Source organism: Numida meleagris, chromosome 22, assembly GCF_002078875.1.
Source record: "Numida meleagris isolate 19003 breed g44 Domestic line chromosome 22, NumMel1.0, whole genome shotgun sequence".
NCBI lineage: Eukaryota > Metazoa > Chordata > Aves > Galliformes > Numididae > Numida > Numida meleagris.
In genome coordinates, this window is record NC_034430.1 from 4,218,481 (window position 1) to 4,243,038 (window position 24,558).

General features: G+C 59.4%; 3 protein-coding genes across 3 annotated transcripts in view; 2 read left to right on the plus strand and 1 right to left on the minus strand.

Moving 5' to 3' along the window:
* LOC110387499 (probable beta-D-xylosidase 2) lies at window positions 1,303-5,496 on the minus strand. The gene is made up of 15 exons (XM_021375666.1): window positions 5,353-5,496; window positions 4,689-5,046; window positions 4,464-4,624; window positions 4,223-4,382; window positions 3,883-4,053; window positions 3,718-3,809; window positions 3,489-3,646; window positions 3,306-3,409; window positions 3,008-3,226; window positions 2,836-2,921; window positions 2,577-2,713; window positions 2,399-2,488; window positions 2,084-2,292; window positions 1,793-1,999; window positions 1,303-1,707 (listed from the first exon to the last, which is right to left on the minus strand). The coding sequence occupies exons 2-15, from the start codon at window positions 4,917-4,919 to the stop codon at window positions 1,420-1,422; spliced, it is 2,313 nt and encodes a 770-aa protein (XP_021231341.1). The 5' UTR covers window positions 4,920-5,046; window positions 5,353-5,496; the 3' UTR covers window positions 1,303-1,419.
* Window positions 5,869-10,923, plus strand: TRAPPC3 (trafficking protein particle complex 3). Its single transcript, XM_021375556.1, has 5 exons — window positions 5,869-6,020; window positions 8,109-8,206; window positions 8,378-8,477; window positions 8,711-8,893; window positions 9,215-10,923. The coding sequence occupies exons 1-5, from the start codon at window positions 5,979-5,981 to the stop codon at window positions 9,332-9,334; spliced, it is 543 nt and encodes a 180-aa protein (XP_021231231.1). The 5' UTR covers window positions 5,869-5,978; the 3' UTR covers window positions 9,335-10,923.
* The window catches only part of COL8A2 (collagen type VIII alpha 2 chain), a 24,345-nt gene continuing 23,056 nt past the window's right edge, over window positions 23,270-24,558 (plus strand). Inside the window, exon 1 of the mRNA XM_021375504.1 lies at window positions 23,270-23,434. The gene's annotated coding sequence lies outside the window, so the exon portion shown is untranslated. The remainder of the gene's footprint in view (window positions 23,435-24,558) is intronic.

Sequence of the window (24,558 nt, forward strand, 5' to 3'; positions counted from 1 at the left end):
CCCCCCCCCCCAGCTCTGTTCCCATGGATGCTGGGAACTGCCGCCCTTCCCAAGCTCACGGAAAAATCGATGAGCTCATCACGAGCACTGCGCACCCAGAGCTGCACTGCTTGGCCACGCTCCCCAAAGCTCTCCGCACTGCCCTGACCCCCAGCCCAGGGTATGACCCCCCAGCCCTGCTCTATGGGGAGGGGGCTGCCCCAGGTCCCCCCATGGCCCAGCCCCAGCCCAGCAGCGTGCTTCAGCACCTCACCCCGATGGCTCAGCTCCACTGCCTGCGGGGTGCTGAGCACCCCCAAAATCGAAGGGTAATTACAGCTGCAGCACTGCCCCGTGACTGTGGCAGGGCGGGTGCAAACACAGAGGGGAGTGCAGCAAACAAAGCCCTGCTGGCAGGGCTGACATCATGGAGCAAAGTGCTGTGGGGACACCCCATCCTGACCCCTCTGCATCACACCTCCTCCTCCAGCCCCAGGACTTTGCCCCCTCCTCAGGCTGCTCCCACCCCATAGCTCTGCATGCCAGGGCCAAGCTGAACCCCAAAACGCTCCCAGCTGACTCCGATCACTATGGGATCCTCGGGGTGAGGGTCTGTGCCCTGAGATCCTTGCTATGGGGCTGCTGTGGGACGATGCCCGGTGGGGGCCGGTGATAAATGGGCCAGCATCAGGCTGAGCCCTGCCCTACCCCAGCTCTGTAATTATCCCGGGCAGCATCTGTAATTAGTGCCCTGATGTCATGGTGCTGGGCCTGGGCTGCCTCACACAGTCCCTGCATGCCCCATCTCATCCTCCAGCGCCACGGCTCTGAGGTTGGGGGGGATTGATTCCCCGCAACGCCATTCCCAGGAGATCCCAAATCCCCAACCCCAGAAGATCCCAAACCCCTGTGCCCTCCCCCAGAACATGGCTGCAGCCCCACACCCATCCCATGCCCTGCAGCCGCAGGACCCACGTGTGCCCCAGCCCTATTTATAGCTGCCCAGCCGCCTGGGCCAGCTCCAGCACATTCCCCGCACTGAGGGGGGAGCACCTCCCCCCAGCCCCGAGCAGGGCAGGGCTGGATCTGTCCCCAGGAGGGAGGGTGGGTGCACAGCCCATGGGGCCAGCACGAAGCGGGGGGAGGGGGGTCAGAGGGCAGAAGTGCAGCATGGGGATGGTTGTGCATGGGTCAGAGGGCTGGATCCAACCCTAGAGCAGCTCTGGGTGCTCTGAATTGAGGCGAGGTGTGCTAGGGTGGCACTACCATGTGGCTACGGACACCCGTAGGGCGCGCACAGCACCCCGGCTGGACACAGCCTCCTGGAGAGCAGTGGGCACTTTATTGCAAGGCAGAGCACTGTGCTCCCCACCCTGTCCTGCGCAGCTGCTGCACCTCATCCTCCCCCAGCCCCCCATGCCCCAGGACTCATCCCCATCTCTAGCAGCTGCGCAGTGCACGGGCAGCCCCGGTGACACTGAACCTTGCGCTTAGCACCTCCGAGGGTGCCCGCGTCTGCTGTCCTGGCTGCTGCCCACCAGCAAAGAGCGTGAAGGTGCCGGGCTCCAGGTACCAGTGCTGCGTCCAGACGGCACGCTGGGCAGCCACCACCCCAAAGGACAGCTTAGTGGCACCACCAGCCGGTACGGCCACACGGCGGAAAGCCACCAGCTGCCAGCGCGGCACCGGCACAGACGGCTGCTCCCAGCGCAGGTACAGCTGCACCACCTGCAAGGAGGGGATCAGCAGGGGGGACCCCAGCCCTACCCACACCCCCCGTATGGCCACGTGCAACTGGAGCAGCCCCGCTCACCTCCTCGCTGTCCCGCAGCCCCGTGTTCTCCAGCACCACCGACACGGAGAGGTTGGCGCAGATGGGCAGCACCGGGGGGCTCAGCACCAGGTCCCGGTACTGGAAGGTGGTGTAGGACAGCCCGTACCCGAAGGGGTAGAGCGGGGCCTCCTGCCCGTAGTAGCGGTATGTCCGACCCTCCATGGTGTAATTCTCCATTGGGGGCACCTATGGGCAGAGCAGTGCCACCAGGTGAGGGCACGGTCCCCAGCAACTGCCCGCGGCCACTGAAGAGCTGTGCCCTGCCTTCACCTGGTGCATCCCTGCTGGCCACGTGGCTGGCAGCCTGCCTGCGGGGCTGGCCCCCTGCTTGCCCAGCAGGACGCTGGCGATGGCCAGGCCGGTGGCCTGGGCAGGAAAGAAGCAGGCCAGGATGGCCCCAACGCCGTCATGCGCCTGCGCCCAGCTCACATCCAGGGGCCCCGCGTTGAACAGCAGCAGGATGACGGGGTGCCCGGCAGCTGCAGGAGAGGGGTTTCACCATGAGCACACCACCAGCACGGCTCTAGGGTTGAGATCAGGATGTGTGCCCTGTCCCCTACCCACGGACCATGTGCAGTGCCCTACCTGCACGCACAGCATCCTGCAGCAGCTGCAGCTGGTGTCCAGGCAGGGACAGGTCCTTGCGGTCTCTCGCCTCCATCTCCACATCTATCCCTGCATGGGAGGAGCCAAGGGACATCCCACTGCACCCTGTCCCCACGTTCCCCACATGGCTGCGTCCATGCCCTGTGCTCCCACCTACCCGTCCCCAGGCACACCAGCACCACGTCGGCTCCCCGTACTGCATCCTCCACCTCATCCTGCGAGTACTTCTGGCACCGTGGCTCCTGGCAGCCCGCGGCAAAGCTGATGTTGGCTGGCAGCGTTTGCAGCCCCCTCCTGCATGGGGCACAGCGGGGTCAGCGCACCGTGGGGAGAGCTCCCCACCGCCCTAGGGAAGGGCTGAGAGGGGCAGAGCGCACCCGAGGTGCTCCCAGGGCTGAGGACGGATGGGGGCTCACCGTGGGGTGTAGATGTACTGCGGCTCCGGCACCGGCGCGTAGTCCCCAAACAGCACACGGGGGTTGTCTGCAAAGGGACCCACCACCTGCAGAGGGGAGAGGGGTGAGGATGGGCACCCACAGTCCTGTGCCAAGGAGGGGACGCACCGGTGCGGAGCAGCCCAGGTCTCACCGCCAGGCGCTTGCCGTGCAGCTCACGGAGCGGCAGCGTGTCCCGCTGGTTCTTCAGCAGCACGAAGCTCTTGATGGCCGCCTCCAGAGAGAGGTTGCGGTGCTCAGGGCTCTGCACCACGCTCATGTCCAGGGCGCTGTAGGGGTTCATGGCTGGGGGGTCAAACTCCCCCAGGCGCAGCCTTGTGTAGAAGAGGGGCCGGACCCGGTCGCGCAGCGTCTGCCAAAACCCCAGCATCAAAATCTCAATCACGCTTTGGGCACGGGGCAGTGGGGGCACGGGGCTCCTCGTCACCGACCTCCAGCGTGATGTTGCCCATGGCCAAGGCCTCGGGGATGTGCATGAAGACATTGTTCTTCATGCCGTAGGACAACTCCAGGTTGAGGCCGGAGTTCACCGACGCTGCCACGATGGAGAGAAAGGAACTGCTTGCCGTGTCCACGTGGTGCCCAGGCACCCCGCTCCCATCCCACCCACTCACCGATGGCCGTCTCCAGGAAGGTGCGGGTGTAGTGGTGCCCCAGCAGGATGAGTTCCACGGCCCCCTCATCGCTCACCACGTAGCCCTCGAAGCCCCACTCTCCACGCAGGATGTCCGTCAGCAGCTTCTTGTTGGCGCAGGCGGGGACGCCGTTGATTCTGTTGGAGAGGGGACAGCATGGATGGGGCAGTGCCACGCAGCCTCCCGTGACCCCCCCCACGTTCAGTACCTGTTGTAGCTGCACATGAAGCTGTAGGACCCAGCGCGCACGCATGCCTGGAACTGGGGCAGGAAGGTGGTGCGCCAGTCCCGCTCCAGCACCTGCACACACGGCAGCAGAAACAGAGTCAGCACTTGGGGGGCACCCACTGCCCCGTGCCCCCACCACGCTCACCTTGGCATCAAAGCTGAGCCTGGAGACGGGGATGTTCTCAGGGCCCCCGTGCACACTGAAGTGCTTGCAGCCAGCGCTGGCCTTGATGTAGCGGGGGTGCTGGCCCTGCAGCCCCTGCACGAAGCTCGTGGCCAGCTCCGCTGTCAGGTACGGGTCCTCCCCGTACGTCTCCTGGAGGCGCAGCAAAGGGACGCGGGGTCACCACGCTTCCCCAGTCCTCCCACCTCCACAGCCCACACCCAGAGCTGCTGCCACCCTCGGGATGCTGCAGCACAGTCCTGTGGGGCTGGGTCCCACCCTGACCCTGTCCCTGTCCCTGTCCCCGTCCCCATGCCAGCACCTGGTTCCTGCCCCACAGCGGGTGCCTCATGATGTTGAGCACGGGGCTGAAGCAGCTGAGCCCCGTGTGGTCATCGTAGCGGCCGGCGGCGGCGAAGGAGTTGTGCTTGGCACGCACTTCGGTGGCGGTGGCATTGGCCACCCGGTACACGAGCTCAGGGCTGTGGAGACAGCACGGGGGTGTCGGGGCACGCCGGTGAGCGAGGGCTCCACCCCACAGTGGGCACCACCAGCCCTTGTACCTGAAGGCAGCAGCCAGCCCCAGCGCTTGGGGGAAAGCTGTGGCCCACCCGGGTGCCTCCGCGTCGCCCCGCAGGCACTCGGTGTTCCAGTTGTAGGGTGCGATGCCCAGGCGCGGGATGGGAGGCGCGGGGCCGTTCCCCAGGGCTCCCCCCCTCGCCATCTGTGGGCCACAGGTGCTTAGCAGGGGCTGGGGGCCGTACCCCCGCCCCCCGACGTGCCCTCACCTGCAGCACCATCTCGGCGGGGGTCAGCCGGCCCAGCAGGTCCTCGAGGCGGCGGTGCCAGGGCAGCGTTGGGTCTCGGAAAGGGAAGGGCTGTGCCTCAGCCCACCCAGGGCCCAGCACCGTGCACAGCAGCACCGCCACAGCTCCGAGCCACGCTGACACCGTGCTGAGATGCATCGGGACAGGAGCCCTCGGGGTTGGGACACGTGGGGCAGTGGCTCGGCATGGCATGGCTCGGCTCAGCCCGACAGGATCAGCCCCGTCCCAGCATCCGCTGCGTGCAGCTGGTGGGGCGGAGCGCGCTGCAGCCTGGCCCTGCTCCAGAGCGGGGCCCCAGAGCTCTCCCAGGCCACGGGAACTGGAAGAGAACTGCGGTGTAGGAAGAGCCACGTGTGTGTGACAGCGAGGGGGTGGGTCAACCCAAACAGACCCCCCCCCCCCACCCCCCCCATATGGATTCTCCCCTGCTGTGCTCTGGCACCGCCACCCATCTCTGCCAGGCGGCAGATGACAGTGCAAAGCTGTGTTCTGGCTGCGGCCGTGCTGGCACTGAGCAAACACCTCGTGTCCCCTTGTGACCCGGGCCAGCACGTGCGGCCGCGGGCACCGCACCGGCGATGTTTGCTCTGTGGTTTTCTCACACCACCCCTCCCTCAAAACAAACCCCGAGGTGACGGCCGGGCAGTGCGGGTGGCACGGCTGCACTGGGATCCCAAGGAGGAGGGATTTCGGAACAGCTCCTGGGGTGGCACATCCTGCAGAGCCCTTCTGCTGCTTCTGCTCCTCGCTGCCCAGCCGGAAGCATCCATGCTAGGAATAACAATAAGCCGGGGCAACGGCCTCATTTAGCAACCCTAATTAAGAGCAACCCTAATTTCACACCACCGCTGCCGCAGGGAGCTCCTTAGCGGCAGCTGGATGTCCTCGGCCCTGCATGGCTCTAGGCACCAGCTTCATCCGCCGGGCCCAGCTGCTCCCCCTGGCGGCGTACCCCACTCCTCCTCCCCCCGGCCCCGGCGCCTGCCGGGAGCGGAGTCAGCTGACCCGCGCCGCACGACGGGATTTGTAGGCGCCTCTCGATCACGTGACGCAGGGCACACCGGGAAGGTGGCCCCGCCCATCTTCTCTCAGGGGACGCATGCGCACTCAGCGCGCGCTTTGCACTGTGGGGCGCGTAGTTCTGAGCGCGGGGCGCGGCGCGGGCGGCGAGGCGGCGCGGACTACGAATCCCGTGGTGCACTGCGGCGCGGTGCTGGCGGGCGGGCCGGGCGAGGCAGCGGGCCGGGCAGGATGTCGCGCCAGGCCGGCCGCGGCACCGAGAGCAAGAAAATGGTAACGGCGGGGCCGGGCGGGGCCCGCGGGTCCCTGTGCCGCCGGCGGGACTGTCCTGGAGGGCTCCGGCTTCGGGCCCGGGGCGGGGGGTGCCAGAGGGGCCGGGCCCTGCGCAGGCCTCAGCCGCTCGTTGCTGTGGCGCGGCCCCGAGCTCTGCCCCAGGGCTCTTCACTGCATTGCACCGCTAAAAACATAAACGAGGGAAATGTTTTAGGCGCTTGGATTCCGTTCCATTGACTGGAAGTGAGGAGGCTGTTAGAAATAGTTCGAAAGGTTGCTTGTCACGACGCTGCATTCCAGGCAGTAGCGCTTCGGGGCCGGTAACAGCGGGTGAAAGCTTCGTGCCTGTATCCAGTAACAGTTTGGGCTGGTCACAGCTGGATCTTCCCCATCCACCCCCTCTCTCCAGCTTCCAGGCCCCGTCTTTACTAAAATGGCTTAAATCCTTGAAAATAGTTGACCCTTGTCTGCATGCTTGTTAAATTTCTCTGCCAAACGTCCAGCTCTGCCAGCAGGGTTAAAGGAGACTTCCGCTTTGTCATTCTTGGATGATGTGAGCTTAATTGTAAGAGCTTTATCTTTCCAGGACGAAGGCTGACGTGTAAGTAAAACAAAGCAAAACAAAGTACGGGTCGATTCTTTAGCTCTAAAACGAAGCAAAATTAGCAGGAGCCCAACTGGTTCCGCTCAGACTCGTGGAGTCATTTGGTAGCTGATTGCTGTTGGCCTCACGAATTGCAATGACAAGATGGAATTCCCTGTCTCTTCTAACAAACCTGATTTCTATGTCTGGAGTGTAGCAGTCTGAGAGTGAGCACTCCTCCTGTCTGTCTTGGCTTTGTGTAACCTCGTTTGGAATGACCTGCGATCAGTGTTGTCACTTAACTCTGATGTTGTCTCTTTTCCCTTCCTTTCTGCCTGCCTGCTGCTTTCATTCTGTAGTATTGGTATTTGCCATTCATTTCACCTTCTGCATCTATGCATCTCATGGTAGGTGATAGGCTTTTAATCTGAGATTAGACTTTCTCTAACGTGTCTGATTGCTAAAACCGAAAGCAGAAATGAAACTTGAATTATGATGGCTTAGTTGCTCCTGAACGCTTGCTTCGGATTCTGTGGAAGGCTGAAGCCTGTTGTAGCCTTTGTTTTGCAGCTGTGTAATCACTGATCTGCTTCATGGCTCCCAAGGAAACGCGCTCTGAAACGCAGGAGCTGTGGTGGTGGCTGCAAGAGGAGGCTCGATCCCGTTGTGTCCTCTGCAAACCTGTGCAGAGTGCAAGTAACGTAGCTCCTAGCCAGGCACAGACAGCGGGTGTGCACAGCGAATCTGCTGACCTGACCTGGAACACTCCTTGCTCTTCCTCTTCTGGGGCTGAGGAGCCGATTTTTGTGTATAACTTACGTGCCTCTATAACTTTGCAGGGTCGAAAAGAGTAGCACTTTTTCTTGGCAGCAGAATATAGTAGATCTGTGAATGGGCAAGCATGTTTTGTCCTGCTGAGAAGACCAAAAATTGGGTCTATCCAATGTAGCCAATTTGCAGCACGTTTCTGAAACAGATTGCGCCTCTTATCTCAGTCCCTTCACCTCCAGGTCATTGACTGAAATAAATTCTGGTCCTTGGCAACTGCATGTTATTGCCTGGAGCCGGTCGGTACCATGTGTGAGGTGACCTGGAGGTGCATTCCAATAATCTGGGGGTCTCCCCGTTAAGGCAGAGTGATGCTAAATGGCAGCTCACAAGATGTGCTAAAAATGGCTACGGGGTGTGAGCAGCGTTCTGGTTTGCCTCTTCAGGTCAGCTGTGGGGCATGTTAATAGCAGTGCTGCCTGTGGAGAGAGGGAGAGAACAAAAGTGCTCAAGTGCTCTCTTGTTCCAAGCAGGAAGAGGATTTCTCTTTCCAAGGAGACTGAAGTTGCCTTGCCAAAATAAGAGCTGAGACCTCCTACTGCGCAGCAAATACCTTTGAGATGGCAGCTTTCTGTTCCCCCTCTCCAGGCCATCCGAAGCAGCACTGGACATAGGCACAGAGGTGCTTGGTCAGTTTTCTTTCTGGCTTGTGCTAACTCTGTTTTACCTCTGCCCAGAACTCCGAGCTCTTCACGCTGACGTACGGCGCTCTGGTCACCCAGCTGTGCAAGGACTACGAGAATGATGAAGATGTCAACAAGCAGCTTGACAAAATGTGAGTGGATCTGCTGCAGTTTGCTGTAGAAACGAGGCAGACTGAACTTAACGTTGCCACTTCTCTGATTTATGTATTTGTTCCTCCTCTGTTTATTTTTGTAAATGTTAGTTGTTTTTCTGAAGCCGTGCTCTTTAATCCATAGCTTGTTTTTCTTCTGTGCACTCACAGGGGTTACAACATAGGAGTTCGGCTGATAGAGGATTTTCTGGCCCGATCCAATGTGGGAAGATGCCATGATTTCCGTGAAACTGCAGATGTTATTGCAAAGGTAACTGTCCAAGCCCAGCTTCATTGGGTTGCTACTGCTGCTTGCATTTATTTCGGTGGCACAGCCAATGTGTGTGCTCAGGGGTTACCGTGTGCAATCAAAGGAGTTCAGATGGGATTCTAGTACAGAGAGAGAAAGTGAATGGTGAGAAATATATTCTAAAATGTATTTGGTAGATAGCCAGTAACAGAGTGTAACTAGCATTCTTGTTCTTATTCTGTTTGACATAACAGATAGCATTTAAAATGTACCTGGGCATCACTCCAAGCATCACCAACTGGAGTCCTGGAGGTGACGAGTTCTCTCTGATCTTAGAAAATAACCCCTTGGTGGACTTTGTTGAGCTCCCCGACAACCACTCCTCTCTCATCTATTCCAACCTGTTGTGTGGAGTACTGCGAGGTGCCCTGGAAATGGTGAGCCAACGTTTCTCTTCCAGCAGGATATGAATAATCCAAGTGTCTGTAGCACTGAGTGATAGGGTGAATTGGACTCTGATCTCTGAAGGGACTCTTGGTTGCTCCGTAGGAGTTTTGTTTGTCTAGGCAAGGTGCCCACTGTCCACTGGCAGCCAAAATGTAGAAAGAGGGTGGGATCTTGAAAACTAACAGTACTTCCCTAGAGCTCTGCACTGCACATCGTGTCCTCGGAGTCCTTAAGCTGGTCCTTCAAGATCAGGCAGGAAGCTGCTATTATAAGGGAGATAACAGCTCTGCTTTTCTTTTTTCATCACCTAGGTTCAGATGGCCGTGGATGTAAAGTTTGTCCAGGACACACTGAAAGGGGACAGCGTCACAGAAATAAGAATGAAGTTCATCAGGCGGATTGAAGACAATCTTCCAGCTGGTGAAGAGTGAATCACAATCCAGTCTCCCTTTAGGGCTGGAGGGGACCAGCTGGTGTTGGCCATTAGCTTTCATCACAGATCTGTAGGGATCTAGTGCCCCTGTACATTCAGACTGACTCACTGACTGTTTAAGATGTTATTATATTCTTCTACTGTTACTTCTGTTTTCTGTAGGAGACAATTATCTAGTTGCTGTTTGTTTCACAGGTTCGTTCTGAAGCTTTTTCATAAGGTGATGTCATTTTCATATTCCCCTGGGAACTCTTTCTACACTCAGTTTCTAGTGGTGACGTCTGGTTGTGCAAGAACTACTGCTCAGATTCTAAAAGAGCTCCAGTCTGGCCAAACCTGAATGCAGAGTTTTATAACCAGAATTGGAGACTAAGGCATAAGAGCCCGCTGACTTACTGTTAACTGCTGTCCTTAAAAAGGGTTGTTTAAAATTCACTTGGAGATAAGTGCATAGCATTTCTGTAGACCAAACTGGCTTCCTGTAGTTGTTACTAGTAAAATGCAAGCTTGAGATGAAGGGGCAATGCCTGGCACCCTCTTGGGGAAGCTCCTTTTCTCAGAGAGCAGTGGCATCACTCAGATTCAGGAGGCCCACGTGGTTCTTTCTGCTGTTTCTCTTTGTGGCAGCATTGGTGAAAGCAGACCCAGCAACACCTTCCTCTGACAGGATGTCGTGTGTAGCCTCCCCATTCCCCTCTTGGAAGGGCAGAGCCAGTAAATTGTATGGGAAAACCACTGAGCATTTTAGATGGAAGAGAGGAACTGGCAGCTCTAAGGGCATTGGTATTCTGCAGTGCGCGCTGCCTGGGGGCTGTGTGCTGAGCTCACAGAACTAGAAGCTCAGACTAACAACTGGAAGGTATTAAATGCGTTTCAGCAAGTATTGCCTGCTCTCCTGTTACAGCACATAAACACTGCTCGGTGTGGAGGAGGCAGTGGGGGGATATTCTTACACAGATGTTTAGGCTAAAGCAGAATTTCCCACGTTACTTGAATTGGCAAGCTATGGCAGGCTGTAACACCTGCTGCTCTGTAAAGCAAAGGCATAAAGCGGCGTTATGTCTCACAAAGCAAGATAAATATCTCACAAAGCAAGGCGATGGGAAATCAGCTCCCTCTGCCGTCCTATTCAGGCAAAAAACGCAGTCAGAGGCTCAGTTCTCAAATCACTTTACGTAGCATGAAGGCACAAACCCACAGAGAGAGCTAGGAGCCTGAAGTCAGTAGCTCCAAGTACCACAAGAGGGGAGCTAGCAGGTCTGATACCTTTGTAGGTTTGTGCCTGAGTGTAAGGTGTAAGAGAAAGATGAGGGTGCAGTTAGTGCTGCCAGTTGCTGGGGTTCTCCAGGTGAACGTCATCCTCAGGACAGCTCAGCCCATCCCTTTTTGCCCAAGGCAGCCCTTCAGCCAGAGGGTTTGGGTGCCCTGCGTCCTGCAAAGGGGCAGAGTTCCATCCACAAGCAGCTGTGGCTGAGGGGTTTGGGGCGCAGAGGTAGAAAAGATCAGACGTTTCTCATTGTTGAGCGTTGTAAATCATTTTAAGGCTGCATTTTCAAAGCGATGGCATTAAAAGAATCCTGGTGTTAACAGGTTCCGCCTTGCTTTCTTGGGAAAGAGGTGCTGCCTGCTGCAGCCCGGCTTTGCCTCCCTGCCCGGTGATGGGAGCGCAGCACCAGGAATGTCTGGCTGCTGGGTGAGTGAAAGCTGCTGCCTGGAGGGATTGTGGCTGGGGGGCAGCGCTGAGAAACCAGACAGTCAATGTTTGCTTGTTTGAGCAGCAGCCTTTTTCTGCCCCATGAATACCCGTGCGTGCACATCAGCAGAGTGCTGTCAGCCCAAGGCTGTCTCGCAGCTAAGAAATGCATTTGTGATCGTTTTCAGCAGAGAAAAGCCAGCTCAGGAGGATGCTGGGACCTCCCTGCTCCTGCACTGCAGTCAGCACTGCGGTGCTGCGAGCGTGAGCGCACGGCACAGAATAAAAGCTCCGTGATTTGAGCCCTCTGAGCTCTGTAAGCCGTGCAAAAGCTCCCACGGAGCACAGCATCACTGTGCTCAGCTCAGCCCCGGGCACTGCTGGCGCTCCTACCAGCAGCCGGAGGGGTTTGGTGTCAATGTTTAAGGAAAATCTCGATGGCTCAGAGGGCAATCAACGGGGCAGAGCGTGTCCGGGTGCAGGTCTCCCTTAGCACCCAGCAGCTCAGAGCCGAAAGGCAGACGGGTGACAGCCCCCGCTGGGCCCAGGGCAGCAGACCGGGAGCGGAGCAGCGCAGCGCTGCCGCTCAGAGCTCAAGGAGAAGCTTCATCCCAAGCAGGAGGGGCCGGGGCCGGGCAGCGGAGCCGGCAGAGGGTGCTGAGAGCTCGCCAGCTCCGGCTCCTGCCCGGCTGATCGCAGCGTGCGGCCCCGGGGGCTGGGGGTGCCACGTGCTGCTGCCCCCTGCCCCTACAGCCGCCCTGCGGGCTCCGCTGCCCCGGCTGCCGGTGCGGGCTCCCTGCCTCGCCCCCCAGCTGCCCCCAGGCAGAGGATTTAACCGCGGCAGGTTTCGTCCATGAGCCCTGATGACCCACTTGGGGTCTGTGCCGCCTTCCATCCCATCCCAAGATGGGGTTGGGGGGGGGGGGGAAGGGATGGGGAGCAGATGAAGGCTTTGCACCGAGGGGCACCGAACCGTCCGTGCCAGGCACGGTGCAGCCGGGCACCCTGCCAGCAGCTCCTGCGCTGAAGGGGCTTTTCCCCTTGGCTGGAGCTGGCGAGCATCACAGCATCACGTGCCGCCCGCAGCAAGAGGCGAGGCTCGCAGCCAGCGCTGCCCCAAAACGCACCCAGCCCACCCTAAGGCAGCCGCCAGCTGTCCCCACATCCCCTGGGCTGCTCCGGGGCAGGAGAGAGCTCAGCGCCCTGCTGCTGCAGCCAGGTGGGCCTCTCTTTGCACCCAAAAGGGGATCCATGGCACCACGGTACTCACACGGGGTCATCTTCCTCCATCACCGAGCAGCAGGACACGTGTGCTCCAGCCCCACAGCGTTCCTAAGAGGGGCAGCTGGGTCAGAACCAGCCCAGGCCCCCTGGAAGAACAAAAAGCAAAAATAGCATTAAGTAAATTAGAACTGTCTATTACCAAGTAGCTCGCTGTAGACGAGGGAGAACATGCAAAAAGCTCTGTTTGAAACCTACTAAATATTACCATGTGCTGTTTATAGGAAACAAATGGGGAAAGGCATGCTGCATCAATAAAAGCCCGAACATGGTTGGAGTTGGACTGAAGCCTTTCCACGGCTCTAGGTTATTGAATACCCTCCGCTTTCATGTGGTGCCAGCCCTGACCCCTGGACACATACCACGAAGGGGAAAGTTGACTTGTGGGAATAATAGATGTTCCCGATGAGCAATTTAACCTGGCAGGAGGAGAGGCAGCTTTCGGCTGCTCGTATCTGTGTGATATTCAGGATGACCATGGCAATGCGCAGACAAGAGGGGGGAGCGCCCCGAGGAGAAGGGGCTGCAGTACCCCAGGCAATGGGTCCCCTCTGCAGGGCCACATCCTGACCCCGTGCACAGCTCTGGGTGCTGGCAGTTGGATTTGCAGAGCTGCTGCTGCAGCGTCCAAAGAAGGCAGGAGCTTTTCCAGCTCTCCTCCTGCACAGGAGCGAGCCATGGGGCGGTGCTGGGCACACAACGCTGGTAATTCATTTCCTTCTCTGCTCAGTGCAGGAGGATTTGATCTCCCAGCACTTGGGGCTCTGCTCCTCCTCTGCCACTGCTGGGACAGGGATCTCTCTGGGAGGGACACGTCTCCAGGCTGCTGTCCTCACTGCTGGGGCAGCTCCCGCAGCTGTCAGCCAGATGTGCAGCGCTCACTGGGGCTGCACAAAGGGACACATTCCCCACCAGGGCTCGAGCACAAGGATGGCAGCTCCCCAGCGGGTGGCACCGTGGCAGCCCAGGGCTATTTCCCCAGCAGATAGCTGTGTCACATTCCTCCTCCTCCCCCCAGCACAGAGCACAAACCGCGCAGGGATGGGGGCAATACTGCTCCTCCAAAAACCTCTCCTGAACTCTGCTCACCAGGAACCCCCCCAGCTCACCACGCTCCCATTGGGTTCATGCTTCACTTCTCACCCTCCTCATTATGTAGCACAAACATTGCTCCTTCCTCTTACTGAGGAAAAAAAAATTAAAAGGGAGAAAACACCCCCAGTCTATACTTACAAACTGCCTGCTGTTTCCTGACTCATGGAAAGGCTGAAGGCAAGAGGCAGGGTGCTGCAAGAAAGCATTGGCCCAGCTTTGCTGAGGGCCTTTAATTAAGGGCACTGATTGCTCCTTGGCCTCAGGTGGGGCTCACAGCTGTGCCTGGAGAGGCTCAGCCCAGCAGCATGGGGATGGAGCTGGGCATCCCCAGCAGGCACCACCCACTGCCCTGTAGCATTTGGGCTCAGCATGGTTCCTAGTGAATACATACAAATCCAGATTTCAGAGCAGGATCCCATTGAGTCACAGCTTAAGCAAACCACAGGGGTGGGGGGGGGTGGCAGGGCAGTGCTGGGTGCTTGGGGCACAGATCTGTGCCCAGCCAGGGCTCCTGGCCAACCCAACTGAGTGTCTCTCAGCACTACGTGCATCCCATTTGGGCGTGCAATCTGCTTTCTGGCCAAAAACATGCAGGACATTCCCTGCCCTGGGAGCTGGTGGGGGGACAAGGTGGGCAGAGCAGCCGTGCCACACCATGCCTGAGAGATGGGATGCACTGGGGGCATCACACCGGGGTGAAGGAAACTCCCCGAGCAGCACCAAACCCTCAGCCTGGCTATTACATCGGGTTTTACGGCTGCTGGAAAGCCAGCATCTTCTTCTCCCAGCCTGAGGCAGCCCAAGGAAAGGTAGCATTACAGTTTTAATTAGCGCTGTAATTACTGTTTGAGGATCTGTCTGCACCAGTATGGGTGAGGGCTGCTGTTCCAGCAGAGCTCGGTGCCTGCAGTGGGATGCAGCACCCACGGGACCCCCAGCACCTCCCTGGCAGCATTTCCAGGGCTGACTGCTGAAACTCCTCATCCAACCCGGGGGGACGTGCGGTGCCCAGAGGAGCACTGGGAAAGCGCTGGCTCTGAGCGAGCTCCTCGGCTGCAGGCTGCGGGCCAGGAAAAGGGAAGGCAGACATTTTGATGGGGAATGTTTGTTTTCTTTTAGAATAGTTTTAATTGTGGCTTCCAACGGAAGGGAAATGGTGAAGCGCTCCGCGTGCCCTCAAGCTGCACCCAGTGGGGCTGTGGGGCGTGGAGCTGCGTGCAGTGCAGGGCAGAGCCCACCCCGCTGCGTCCCACCTGGCACCCCTGGGTTAAATCTGCTCAGGGTCGGGATGTCCCAGCAGCACCCATGGAGGGGGCTCATCCCTGCCCTCGCAGAGCTGTCCCCACGGCTGCCCTCTGTCCCCATGCATGGGAACAGGGCGCTGGTGCTGGCGCTGACAGGTGGCCGTGGGCTCCAGCGGACTCCTCCTCATGGTTTGGGGGTTATTTTGAAATCGGTGCCAGCCCCCAGCACCGCAGCCCGGAATGCCAGGATGTGACCCGACCCCAACTCCAACCCCATCCCCATCCCATCCCGCTGCGGCAAGCAGCTGGCCACAGGCAGCCCGACCCGGATGGCTGCGGCGGAGGCCTCCGAGTGGTGAAGTGAACAGAGAGAGGAGAAGAACCATGCGAGAAATTCACTGCATTCCCCTCCCCGGGCGAAGCGCAGCCCCAGAGCTTTCATCCCAGCCCGGATCCCACTGGTGTCCCCGTGCGCCGTGCCCGGCTGAGATGTGGGAACGCGCTCAGGGAAAGTGCTCACCAGAACAATGTCTCTTTTTTTTTTTTTTTTTAAATTTCAGTGAAAAAATATTGGTTTTGCTTTAATTAGCGCCGGCGCTGACATCCGAAGGCTCAGAGGGTTTGTTGAGTGCGGGGCTGCCCTGCCCCAGGCTCTGGCTCCATGTCCCTGTGACCCACGGCGAGCACTCCATGGGCACCCCCTCCACGTCCCTGTGCTCAGTGCCTCGGGGTGGCTGTGCTACTGTTCCCTGCAGCAGCCAGGAACTGCTGGGAAGGAGCTTGAGCGAGGGGCTCCCACAGAGGGGAGCTGGTCACGGCCCCTGGAAACCCAATGGATTCCCTGAGTGTGGAGCACTGGGATGTTCTGGTCGGACCTCTCCCTGCCCAGCACAAAGGAGCAGAGAGGCAATGGGATCCAGCACCGCCCAGAGTCCTGCATCCTCCCACCCCAGGCTCCAGCATCTCCCACCCTACACTTCTTCATCCCCCAAGCTCCTGCATCCTTCAGTCCCGGGCTCCAGCATCCCATGTGTGCCAACATCCCATAGGCACCACCATCCCATGGGCACTGACATCCCCTGGGCTCCAGCATCCCACGGACACCAGCATCCCATGGGCTCCAACATTCCATGGGCTCCAACATTCCATGGGCAGCAGCATCCCATGGGCAGCAGCATCCTGTGGGCATCAAGCATCCTATGTGTGCCAACATCCCATGTGTGCCAACACCCCATGTGTTCCAGCATCCCATATGTACCAGTCTCCCATGTGTGCCAACATCCTACAGGCTCCAGCATCCCCTGGGTGCCAGCATCCCTCAGGATCATGCATCCCCTGACCCCAGGCTCTGGCATCCCCCATCCTTCTGTCCCCCTTCCCCAAGCCACAGCTCCCCTGCCCCTCCAAACCCCTGGCTGCACGGAGCCGTGCCACGGTGCTGGGGAGCGCAGCGTTAACATGGAATGAGGAAGCTGGGAGCGGGCACCCGGCGTGGAGACGGCTTGGCACGGGCTGTGGAAAATGGAGGCCTAGAGAAATGTGACAGCAGGCTGGACTCGCTCGCGGTACCACACAGGCGTAGTTAAGCCTTCAAGCCTGCCATTGTTCTCCCCTAATTATTCCCACTCCCTGAGTATTACACCCCATAATTCAGGAAAGCTGAGTAATGGAAGAAACAACAGCAATTTTAATCTCTCAGTACCGGTGGTCTCCACCAAAAAAATGCTTTCAAGAACGCTGTGGTCGCGACTTCCTCCGGTTGGTGGGCAGCGAGGGGAGGGAGCGCCGGTCACCGCTCTGGGAGCAGCACGGGGGAGTGGGACCGCGTGGGACCCCAACGGCGCCGGGAGAGGAGAGCCGGGAGAGCCCCACAGGTACCGTGAGCCCCACGCCGGCTGTGGGAGGTGCAGCCCTATGGGGAGTGAGGGCATCTGCTGGGGAAGTGGGGCCAGCTGGGGCTGGGGATGTGGAATCGGATGGAGCTGGGGATGTGGGGACAGCCAGAACTGAGGATATGGGGACAGACAGAGCCGGGCACAAACCCGCCTTGCGCCATCAGCGTTTTATCTCCAGCTCGTGGCTAAACACAGAGAAAAGAACCAGGAGTCATGTTTTTGGTCAAAGCATGTTTTCCTTCACGGGGATTTGATTGAAGAAAAAAAAAAACTCCTCTCTCTAGAAATGTTTTTGTTGTTCGACACAAGCCACCATGGTTCTGCATTTTGGTGAGTGAGATTCTGGTACCCGCGGTGTCACAGATGCAAGGGCAATCCCAATTGGGATGGAGGAGCCTGGGGGCAAGGGGAGCCCCTGCCAGCCCCATCCTGCTGCAATGGGAGACGCAGTGCTCACGGGACAGGGTTGGGTCTGGGAGGTCTTGAGCTAGATGATCTTACTGGTTTTTCCAATAAACCTTAATGATTTTGTGATTCTATGAAAGTCCCTTCCGACTGATTCTACGAAATGCACTCAGCTATTTCAGCACTTTGCCCATCAGCGGTTGGAGATACTCAGGGCTGCCCAAAGCACCAAGCACACCCAGGTCTTCCTGCAGGCACAGCAGCTAATGAACCTGCAATAAACTAAAACAAGTGTTTTCCCTTCTGTTTGATGTTTCTACAACAGCAAAGCTTGTGACACGTAAAGAAGTGGTGCACGAGGCCAAGCAGAGACGGTCACAGCCCGACCCACAGGGCTGGGGACACTGAGCCGTGCAGACGAGCGGATGGAGCGGGCGTTTTGGGACCTTTTGGTTCAGCATCAGCCAATGCTTTCATGTGGGCCACATGATGCTCAGCTCACTGTCGTGCTTAGAGAACACATCCCTGCTCAAAGTACAGCCAGGGCGATGGCTCTGCTGCTGCTCCCTCGGTGCTGTGTGACAAACCAGGGGACAGGGAGGGCACGGGGACAGAGAGTGCATGGGGACGGGTCACCCTGCAGCCACCCATAGGCGTTGCCCTAATGGCACGTGGCTCAATCCAATGCATCCTCACTGCATCCAGGACAGCTGCTGCCCCTCGCCGTGTCCCGAAGCCCGCTGTCCCCGAGGTCCCCGAGGTGCCCAGCGGTGGCACGGGGTGGCCCAAGCGGCGGAGGGGCGCGTGCTGCCTCTGTGTGGTCCGCATCCATCTGGATGTACTTACAGCAATCCTGCAGCAATTGCGAAAAGATCAAAACTCGTCAGGCCAACCTTGATTCCCAGCGCATTTTTGGCATTTTTGAGGACTGGTGTCTCAAACCTGACGGAGGGGAGGGGACACGGCCCGCAGCACCCTGGGCTGAGCTGGCATCACCATGAAATCTCAGTGCAGCCCTGAAGGATGCTCTGCCCCACGTCTGGCTGCAGTGGGCACACACAGCCCCTTCCCTGAGGGGGCACGAGGTCTCTGCACAGCACTGCCCAGTGACAAATGACTGACCAATGCCCGCAGCCCTGCAGAGAGCTGCCTTGAGAAGTGAGGGGCTGTGCAGTTCATCATCACCTCCTTCCTCATGGGGATGTGCAGTGGGAGGAGGCAGAGCGCTGCCAGCACCGCTGAATGGCTCAGTCATGGCAGGAGTGGGCTCGCCTGGCCTCTCCCCTGAGCTGCCTGGAAAGGGGCCACGTACTGCTTTACAACTAAAATAACACATTATTTCATAGAGGGCCAGAGCTGCCGGCATGGGGCCATCGCTGCGCTGCTGGCAGTGCGGGCACAGGGAGCAGCGGTGCTGGGGGAGGAGGGGAGCACCAGGGGCTGCTGTGTCCCCAGGTCACCTGTCCCCATCGGGGCTCACCCTTTCCCCAAGCCCCCCCCAGCCCTGCACCCATCTATGGGCTGGGTGAGCTCTGTGCGGTGCTGCGCCAGGCTGTGCTCTGGGCACGGCAATGCCCATCCCACTGCCTGGCTTCCCATGGGAAAGGGGGGCTGTGCCATGCCCCAGGCTTCCCGTTGCAGGGAATTCAATGGGTCGAGCCCGTGCCCCACTCACACACTGCGCCGTCTGCTCCCGTGCCCATTGAAAAGGGCCCTATTCCGCCCCTGACCTGTTGACAGCCCCAACAATAGCGGGGCAGATAAAAATCATGGAGCAACAAGTGCACTTCCCTGGGCAGCATTACTCATGGTGGAACCCAGCGGGGCCGGGGCTGAGCTCTGTCCAACCTCAGCACCTCTGGGCACCCCAAAAGCCCCCGTGGGTGCTGATGCTGTGGGGCAGAAGGGAGCACAGATCCCAGCTCTGTGCCGCAGCCGGACCTCCTCGGAGAGCGACCCCCATAAAACGAAGCAGCAGCTGTTCACAGGATAATAAAACATTATTTTCTTTTCTCCTTTAAAGCTAGTTTACTGCAGAAAGGTTTCAGCAGCACAGCGGCACGCCAGGAGCAGCAAACCCATCACGTCAATGCTTTGGGTGGGTCGCTGCCCTCATCCCATGGGACGGGCCCCCAGCACCCATGGGAGCGATGTGCAGAGGGCAGCACCCAGCTGGCCATGCAGCATGGACCCAGCAGGGTCCCCAATCCCAGGCAGGAGCACCCACAGGGATGCAGCTCCGTTCCCCAGCCCCGCAGGCAGATTTACAAGCGAGCAGCCAGGGGTGTTTATGGTGGGCTGGAATGCGCTCTCTGAGCACGTGATGAGTTTACAACGTGCCAACATGTGGATTTATTTCCAGCCCACTGGCAGCGAGTTAATCACGGGAGGCGCAGGGAGAGGTGACAGGGAGAGGTGGCACTGGGGACGCGGGACGATGCTGCGGGTGCTCACGGGAGCAGCTCACCCCTGGAACAGCACTAAGACGCTGCGAGCAGCATCCTGCAGCAGGGCTTGCATGCGCCTGCTTGGAACTCACAGCACTGAGCAGCAATGTGGGTCACTTCACCCCTTGTGTGCACCCCACAGGACAGGGATGAGGACAGACAGACAGGCAGCAGCAGCCACCGCGATCCCTGCACTCCCCCCTGGGCACATCCTATATTCCACAGCCCCCACTGCATCGCTGCTACAGGAGAGGTTTAACCTCAGCTGCTCCTCTGCTTTGCACCCATGGAGCCGTTCCCAAACGGGGGCTCAAGGCTCCCACCTGCGCTGTCCCTCTGCAGCACAAGGAGCCTTGGAAATGGGAGGCGAGTGCAGTTTTTCCATGCATATGTATATAGGAAGGGAGCCAGCTGCCAAAGTAAATACAACCCTTCCCTTTCCAAAAATGTCCTCCAGGAATTGTAAAGGATCCTGGAGCAAGCATTCTGTCTCAGATCCTTTATGCACATAAACCAGCTTCGGTGTAGCTCTGGCAAAACCCGCGTGCCGAGAGGGTTGTTTTTATGACACGCACCAAAGGCACCGGGAGCCGGGCACGGCCACGCGCACCCTGTGCAGAGCTTTCACGGAGAAACAATCCCAGTAAAGAGCTTTATAGCCACCGAGGAATGTGGAACCTCCACCAGCCCGGCCGGGGCTCGCAGAGCTAATTGCTTTGGGATTTGCTCTTTGGGGGGGTTGAGTCTCCGTGGTTGCAGGCTCGGAGGGTCCCAGCTGCCCCTGCGGTTCATTAGGATGCTGAGCGGGAACGGGGGATGCTTTGAGGAGGGCAGCAGTGTTTGTGGGGTAAGGGAAGGAGCCGTGTGGTTCCTGCTGCCTTCTCCTGTTACAGCCCCAGGCTGAGCCCCCCCAGGGAAGGGGGTGCTGCTGGGGACCCCTGGGTGCTGCGTCCCGGCCATGGCCGTGTTCATGGCCGCCGTGTTTTCTTTGCTGATCTTTCCTTGCTCATTTAAATGACTTTGGAAAATGGGATTTTGGCTCTTAAAACGTTCAGGGGCTTTTGAAAATTTGACTCTAAATACTTTCCGAAGTGCATTTGTATGAAGTAATTCTCTCCAACCTCCCACAGTGGTAGTCAGATTGCATTTCATCCATCACTGAATGTTCCCGAAGGCTGCGAGCTGGCTCCACGCGGCACACGGAGCCGACACCGCGTTCACCCCAGGGCTGCTCCCACCTGCTCAGGGATGCACCAGGGCCGTGCCCTCCCTCCTTGCACTGGGGACCAGGGGCTGGCAGCAGGCACAGTGCTGTGGTCCCACTCCACGGGGAGCATCGTCTGTGCAGCGCAACCCAACCCAGCGCATCGGCGCAGCACGCAAGCAGCAGGGCTCGGTGTCACCTGCTGTGGGGACATGTTGTGCAGCATGGCCAATGGTTTGGGGTGATTAGAAACGGGGCCTAGACCCCGTTTGCCCCAGAAAGGCACATAGTCCCCCCCTACAAATGCCATGGCTTTTCCTGCCGAGTGCTGCAGGCTCGTTTTCAATGCGCAGCCACCCGCCTGCTGGAAACATGGGAATGATATTCCAGTGCGCAGCGCTGATTTGATTACATCCGTGACCCACCGAAATTAAGTTAGGGCTGAAAACAGCCCGAGATTGAATTATTTTTTTCTCTCTCTCTGTCTGTGTGGAGCACTGGGGATGGCTGGGACGTGCCCCTTGGGGGGGCACAGTGCAGCCGGACCCCCGCGTGCCACCCCTTGCGCACAGCAGGGCTCCATGCACCTGGATCCCACCGGGTGCAGCTCTCTCCCTCCATTGGGAGCTTGGGACCACCACCGAGCACTGGCACAGCGGGCGGGCGATGCGCTGCCAAAGGTTGGAGACAGTGGAGCCGTTAAATCCCGTGCTAAGCCCGGCTTCCTCCTGCCAGCGGGGAACTGCGCCCTGGGCAGCGCATGGCACGGCATCTCCGGATGAGCCATCCCAGTGCAAAGCCATGTCCTAGGGCTGCAGGAGGGGACCTTTGGGGATGGCACCACGGGGACAGTGCTAAGGGAGGAGTGGGTGTCCCCAGTGCTCTGGAGGTGGCAGGTGGAGGGAAGGGTGGTGTGTGGTTGGATGGAGCACGGCATCATGGGGAGATGGAGCAGGGCAGCACGGTCAGGACATCACAGCTTTGCCCTGGGCTGCAGCTCAGCCAAAGGGCAGGAAAAAAGGGCAAAGAGGGTCTGAACAGGGGGGTGATGACAGGAGAGAGAGGCCAGCACAGAGTGGGGCTGCGGCCGATGGTTCGCTCTGTGGGACAGAGGAATGTCTGTGCTGCTAATGAGTCTGTTTGGAGAGGAAATGCTTTGCCAGTGAGAGCTCCAGTTAAACAAGGCCGGTTCGCTTCTGCAGGAGCTGCTGCACCCGTGGAGGCCCCTCCATGCTCTGCCCCACACCCCAGCCCTGGGCTCAACAGTGAGGTTGGGATGGAGGCAGCTCAGGGTGAGGAGGGGGCTGGCACCCCTGGAAAGAACTGTCCTAGTGCACACTGTGCCCCCACAGAGCCCCTGCACCCACCCAGCCCCGTCCTGGCCAGAGCACATCAGCATTCCTGGGAGCAGGGTCTGGGGGACGGCATTGAGGGGGGATTAGCTGTCTGTGCTCCCCCCCACCCGGGCACTTAATACAGAAAACAAACAGCCTTGCATGCCCCGATCCAGACGGGTTTTCTCTGTGCACGTTGCCTGGGAGACCCTAATCTGCTTCCCTGGGCACACCGGGGCCCTGCACCCCCAGGTTGACACCGGAGGGTCCTCAGTCTCCAGTAGATGTGGTGGGGCTGGCAGTGACCCTGCTGTGTGGGCACGCGGCTGCCAGCAGGATGCGGTGAGGAGCACAATTCAGAACCGTGCTGAGCCTGGCTGCATGGCACAGAAGGATTTTGGGGTTGGTGATAACCTCCCCCCATAGCAAAGGAGAGCGGGATGTACTGCTCACACTGGCCCTGTGCCTGCTTAAGGAGCGTGGGGGTGGTTTGGGGCAGTGCAGGAGCTGCACCAGCTCCTAGACAGGACGAGAAGGGGAAAGAGGATGGAATCCCCATCCATCCTATTCACCTCATCCATCCCATCCATCCCAAACATCTCATCCACCCCATCCACCCCCATCCATCCTACCCACCCCATGCATCTCCCCCACCCCATGCATCCCATCCCATCCCATCCCATCCCATCCCATCCCATCCCATCCCATCCCATCCACTGTATCCATCTCACCCATCCCATCCACCCATCCACTCCATCCATCCCCAGCACCCAGCCAAGGGGCAAGCACAGCTCCTGAGTGATATTTTCCCACCCCCATGGCTGCTACTTCCAGCACCAGCGTCCCCAGGGCACTGCACACCCCAATACCCAGTGAGGGTGTGATCAGTGGGGCACTGAACAAGTGATTGCTCCAGTGCAGCAGGAATGGGGCCGGGGATGGGGGGAGAGGGGAGTGACTGCATTTATGGATTGATTTTGCTCACTGTCTCCGTCCAGAGTTTGGGAAGGAGTAATCCTGGGGCAGAATTTGCTGAAAAGTAATAACATTGAAAGCAATTAAATAGATGAAAGTAAATAAAAATATTAATAAAAATAGAAGTAAATTAAAAGAACAAAATAAGAAAGGGAAGGGGGGGTGGAAGGGGAAAAAAAAAAAAAAAAGATGGGAAAAGAAATAGGAAAAAAAAAAAGAGGAAAGCCCGCCGCCGCCCGCCCAGCCCGGCCCGGCCCGGCCCGGCCCCTCGCCCCCTCCCTCGCTCCCGCACGGCCCCGCTCCGCCCCGCTCCGCGCCCCCCGCGCCGCCCCGCGCCCGCAGCCAGAGCGGCCCCGGCCCCGTCCCGGCCCCGCCGCGCCCGGGGCAGGCTGTACCGCGCCGAGCCGTGCTGAGCCGTGTGCCCGGGGCAGGCTGTACCGCGCCGTGCCTTGCCGACAAGACCCGTGCCGAGCCGAGCCGAGCGTGGCCGCCCCCCGATGCGATCCTGAGCAGCGCCGGGCCGAGGTAAGGTCGCCCCGCATTCACCTGCGCGCACGTGTGGCCAAGAGCTCCCTCCCGCCCCGCTCAGCGGACGCAGCGCTGATTTCTTTTCCCCGTGCGGAGCGCAGCGCTGGGCTCCTCGAACCCCCTCCCCGGGAGAGCTGCTCGGCAGCGCGCTGCTCTTCAGTTTTTACAACCTTTTCTCACCCCCCTTTCCCCCCGACCCCGTTTAATCGCTCCCCCCCCCCCTCCCCCGAGCGCTGTCCCGGTGCGAACAACGCAGCGCGACCCGGCGCTGCCCGAGCCCATCGCGCTGCGACATTCGTGCGGGCACAGAGCGCGTCTGTGGGTACAGGAGGGGTTGGGGAAGGGGCTGCGTCCGCGTGGGGCAGCGCCCGTGTGGGGCCGTGGCTGCCGTGGCCCCGTGGGATGCAGCTGCGCCCTAAAACATTGCCCCGAGCAGGGACCGGGCGGGATGGGGGCAGCTCGTTCCCAAGTACCTTGGGCAGAGCAAGGTGCTTCTTGCATTGGAGTTGCTGCTAATTGGCTAATTGGCTGCCGGTCCGCCGAGCGCCCCAGCTCTGAGCTTTGCCAATGACCCACCACGATCCCACCCCCCCACCCCGCCCGGTCCGTTCCCCGCGGGCGTAGCAATAACCCACTGCCGCTATTTTCTCATCTACGAGAGGCTCTGCTATAGGGAACATGTTTAATAAATCATAAGGCCGGTGAATTCCTGGGATTTTTATTGCTTCTGTAAAAATGCAGTTTTGATCTGTCTGCGAGGGACACTGGGAAACAAAGCGGCTCCGTGCGGGGACCGGACCCTGCGCGCTTAGGGAGCTTATGGGGGGGAGGGGGGGGGCTGCGAGACCCCCACGGGGGCAGTGCCCACCCCGGGGTGGCACAGCGCTGTGCTCCCGTCCCGGCTGTTGGGGGCTGAGTGCTGAGGGGGGGGACGTGAGCACGGAGCTGGGGACACGAGTGTCAAGTGGGGGGGGGATGTGAGCGAGGAGCGGGGGGGGACGCTGCCCCCCGCACAGCGCCGGGCTGCGGCAGGCAGCGCGATGCCAGGGAGCTCTGGCAGCCCCAGCCCCAGCCGGGCTTCGGATTACATTTTTCTTCCTCGCCCTATTGCCTGGGGGGGG

Excerpts from the sequence above, each read along its gene's own strand:
- LOC110387499 (XM_021375666.1), bottom strand. The coding sequence starts at position 4,919 with ATGCCATGCCGAGCCACTGCCCCACGTGTCCCAACCCCGAGGGCTCCT. Across the intron at positions 4,383-4,463 it reads GGGCTGGCTGCTGCCTTCAG|CCCTGAGCTCGTGTACCGGG; the intron begins GTACAAGGGCTG and ends CTGTCTCCACAG. Across the intron at positions 3,227-3,305 it reads TGGGCAACATCACGCTGGAG|ACGCTGCGCGACCGGGTCCG; the intron begins GTCGGTGACGAG and ends GGGTTTTGGCAG.
- TRAPPC3 (XM_021375556.1), top strand. The coding sequence starts at position 5,979 with ATGTCGCGCCAGGCCGGCCGCGGCACCGAGAGCAAGAAAATG. Across the intron at positions 6,021-8,108 it reads GCACCGAGAGCAAGAAAATG|AACTCCGAGCTCTTCACGCT; the intron begins GTAACGGCGGGG and ends ACCTCTGCCCAG. Across the intron at positions 8,478-8,710 it reads CTGCAGATGTTATTGCAAAG|ATAGCATTTAAAATGTACCT; the intron begins GTAACTGTCCAA and ends TTGACATAACAG.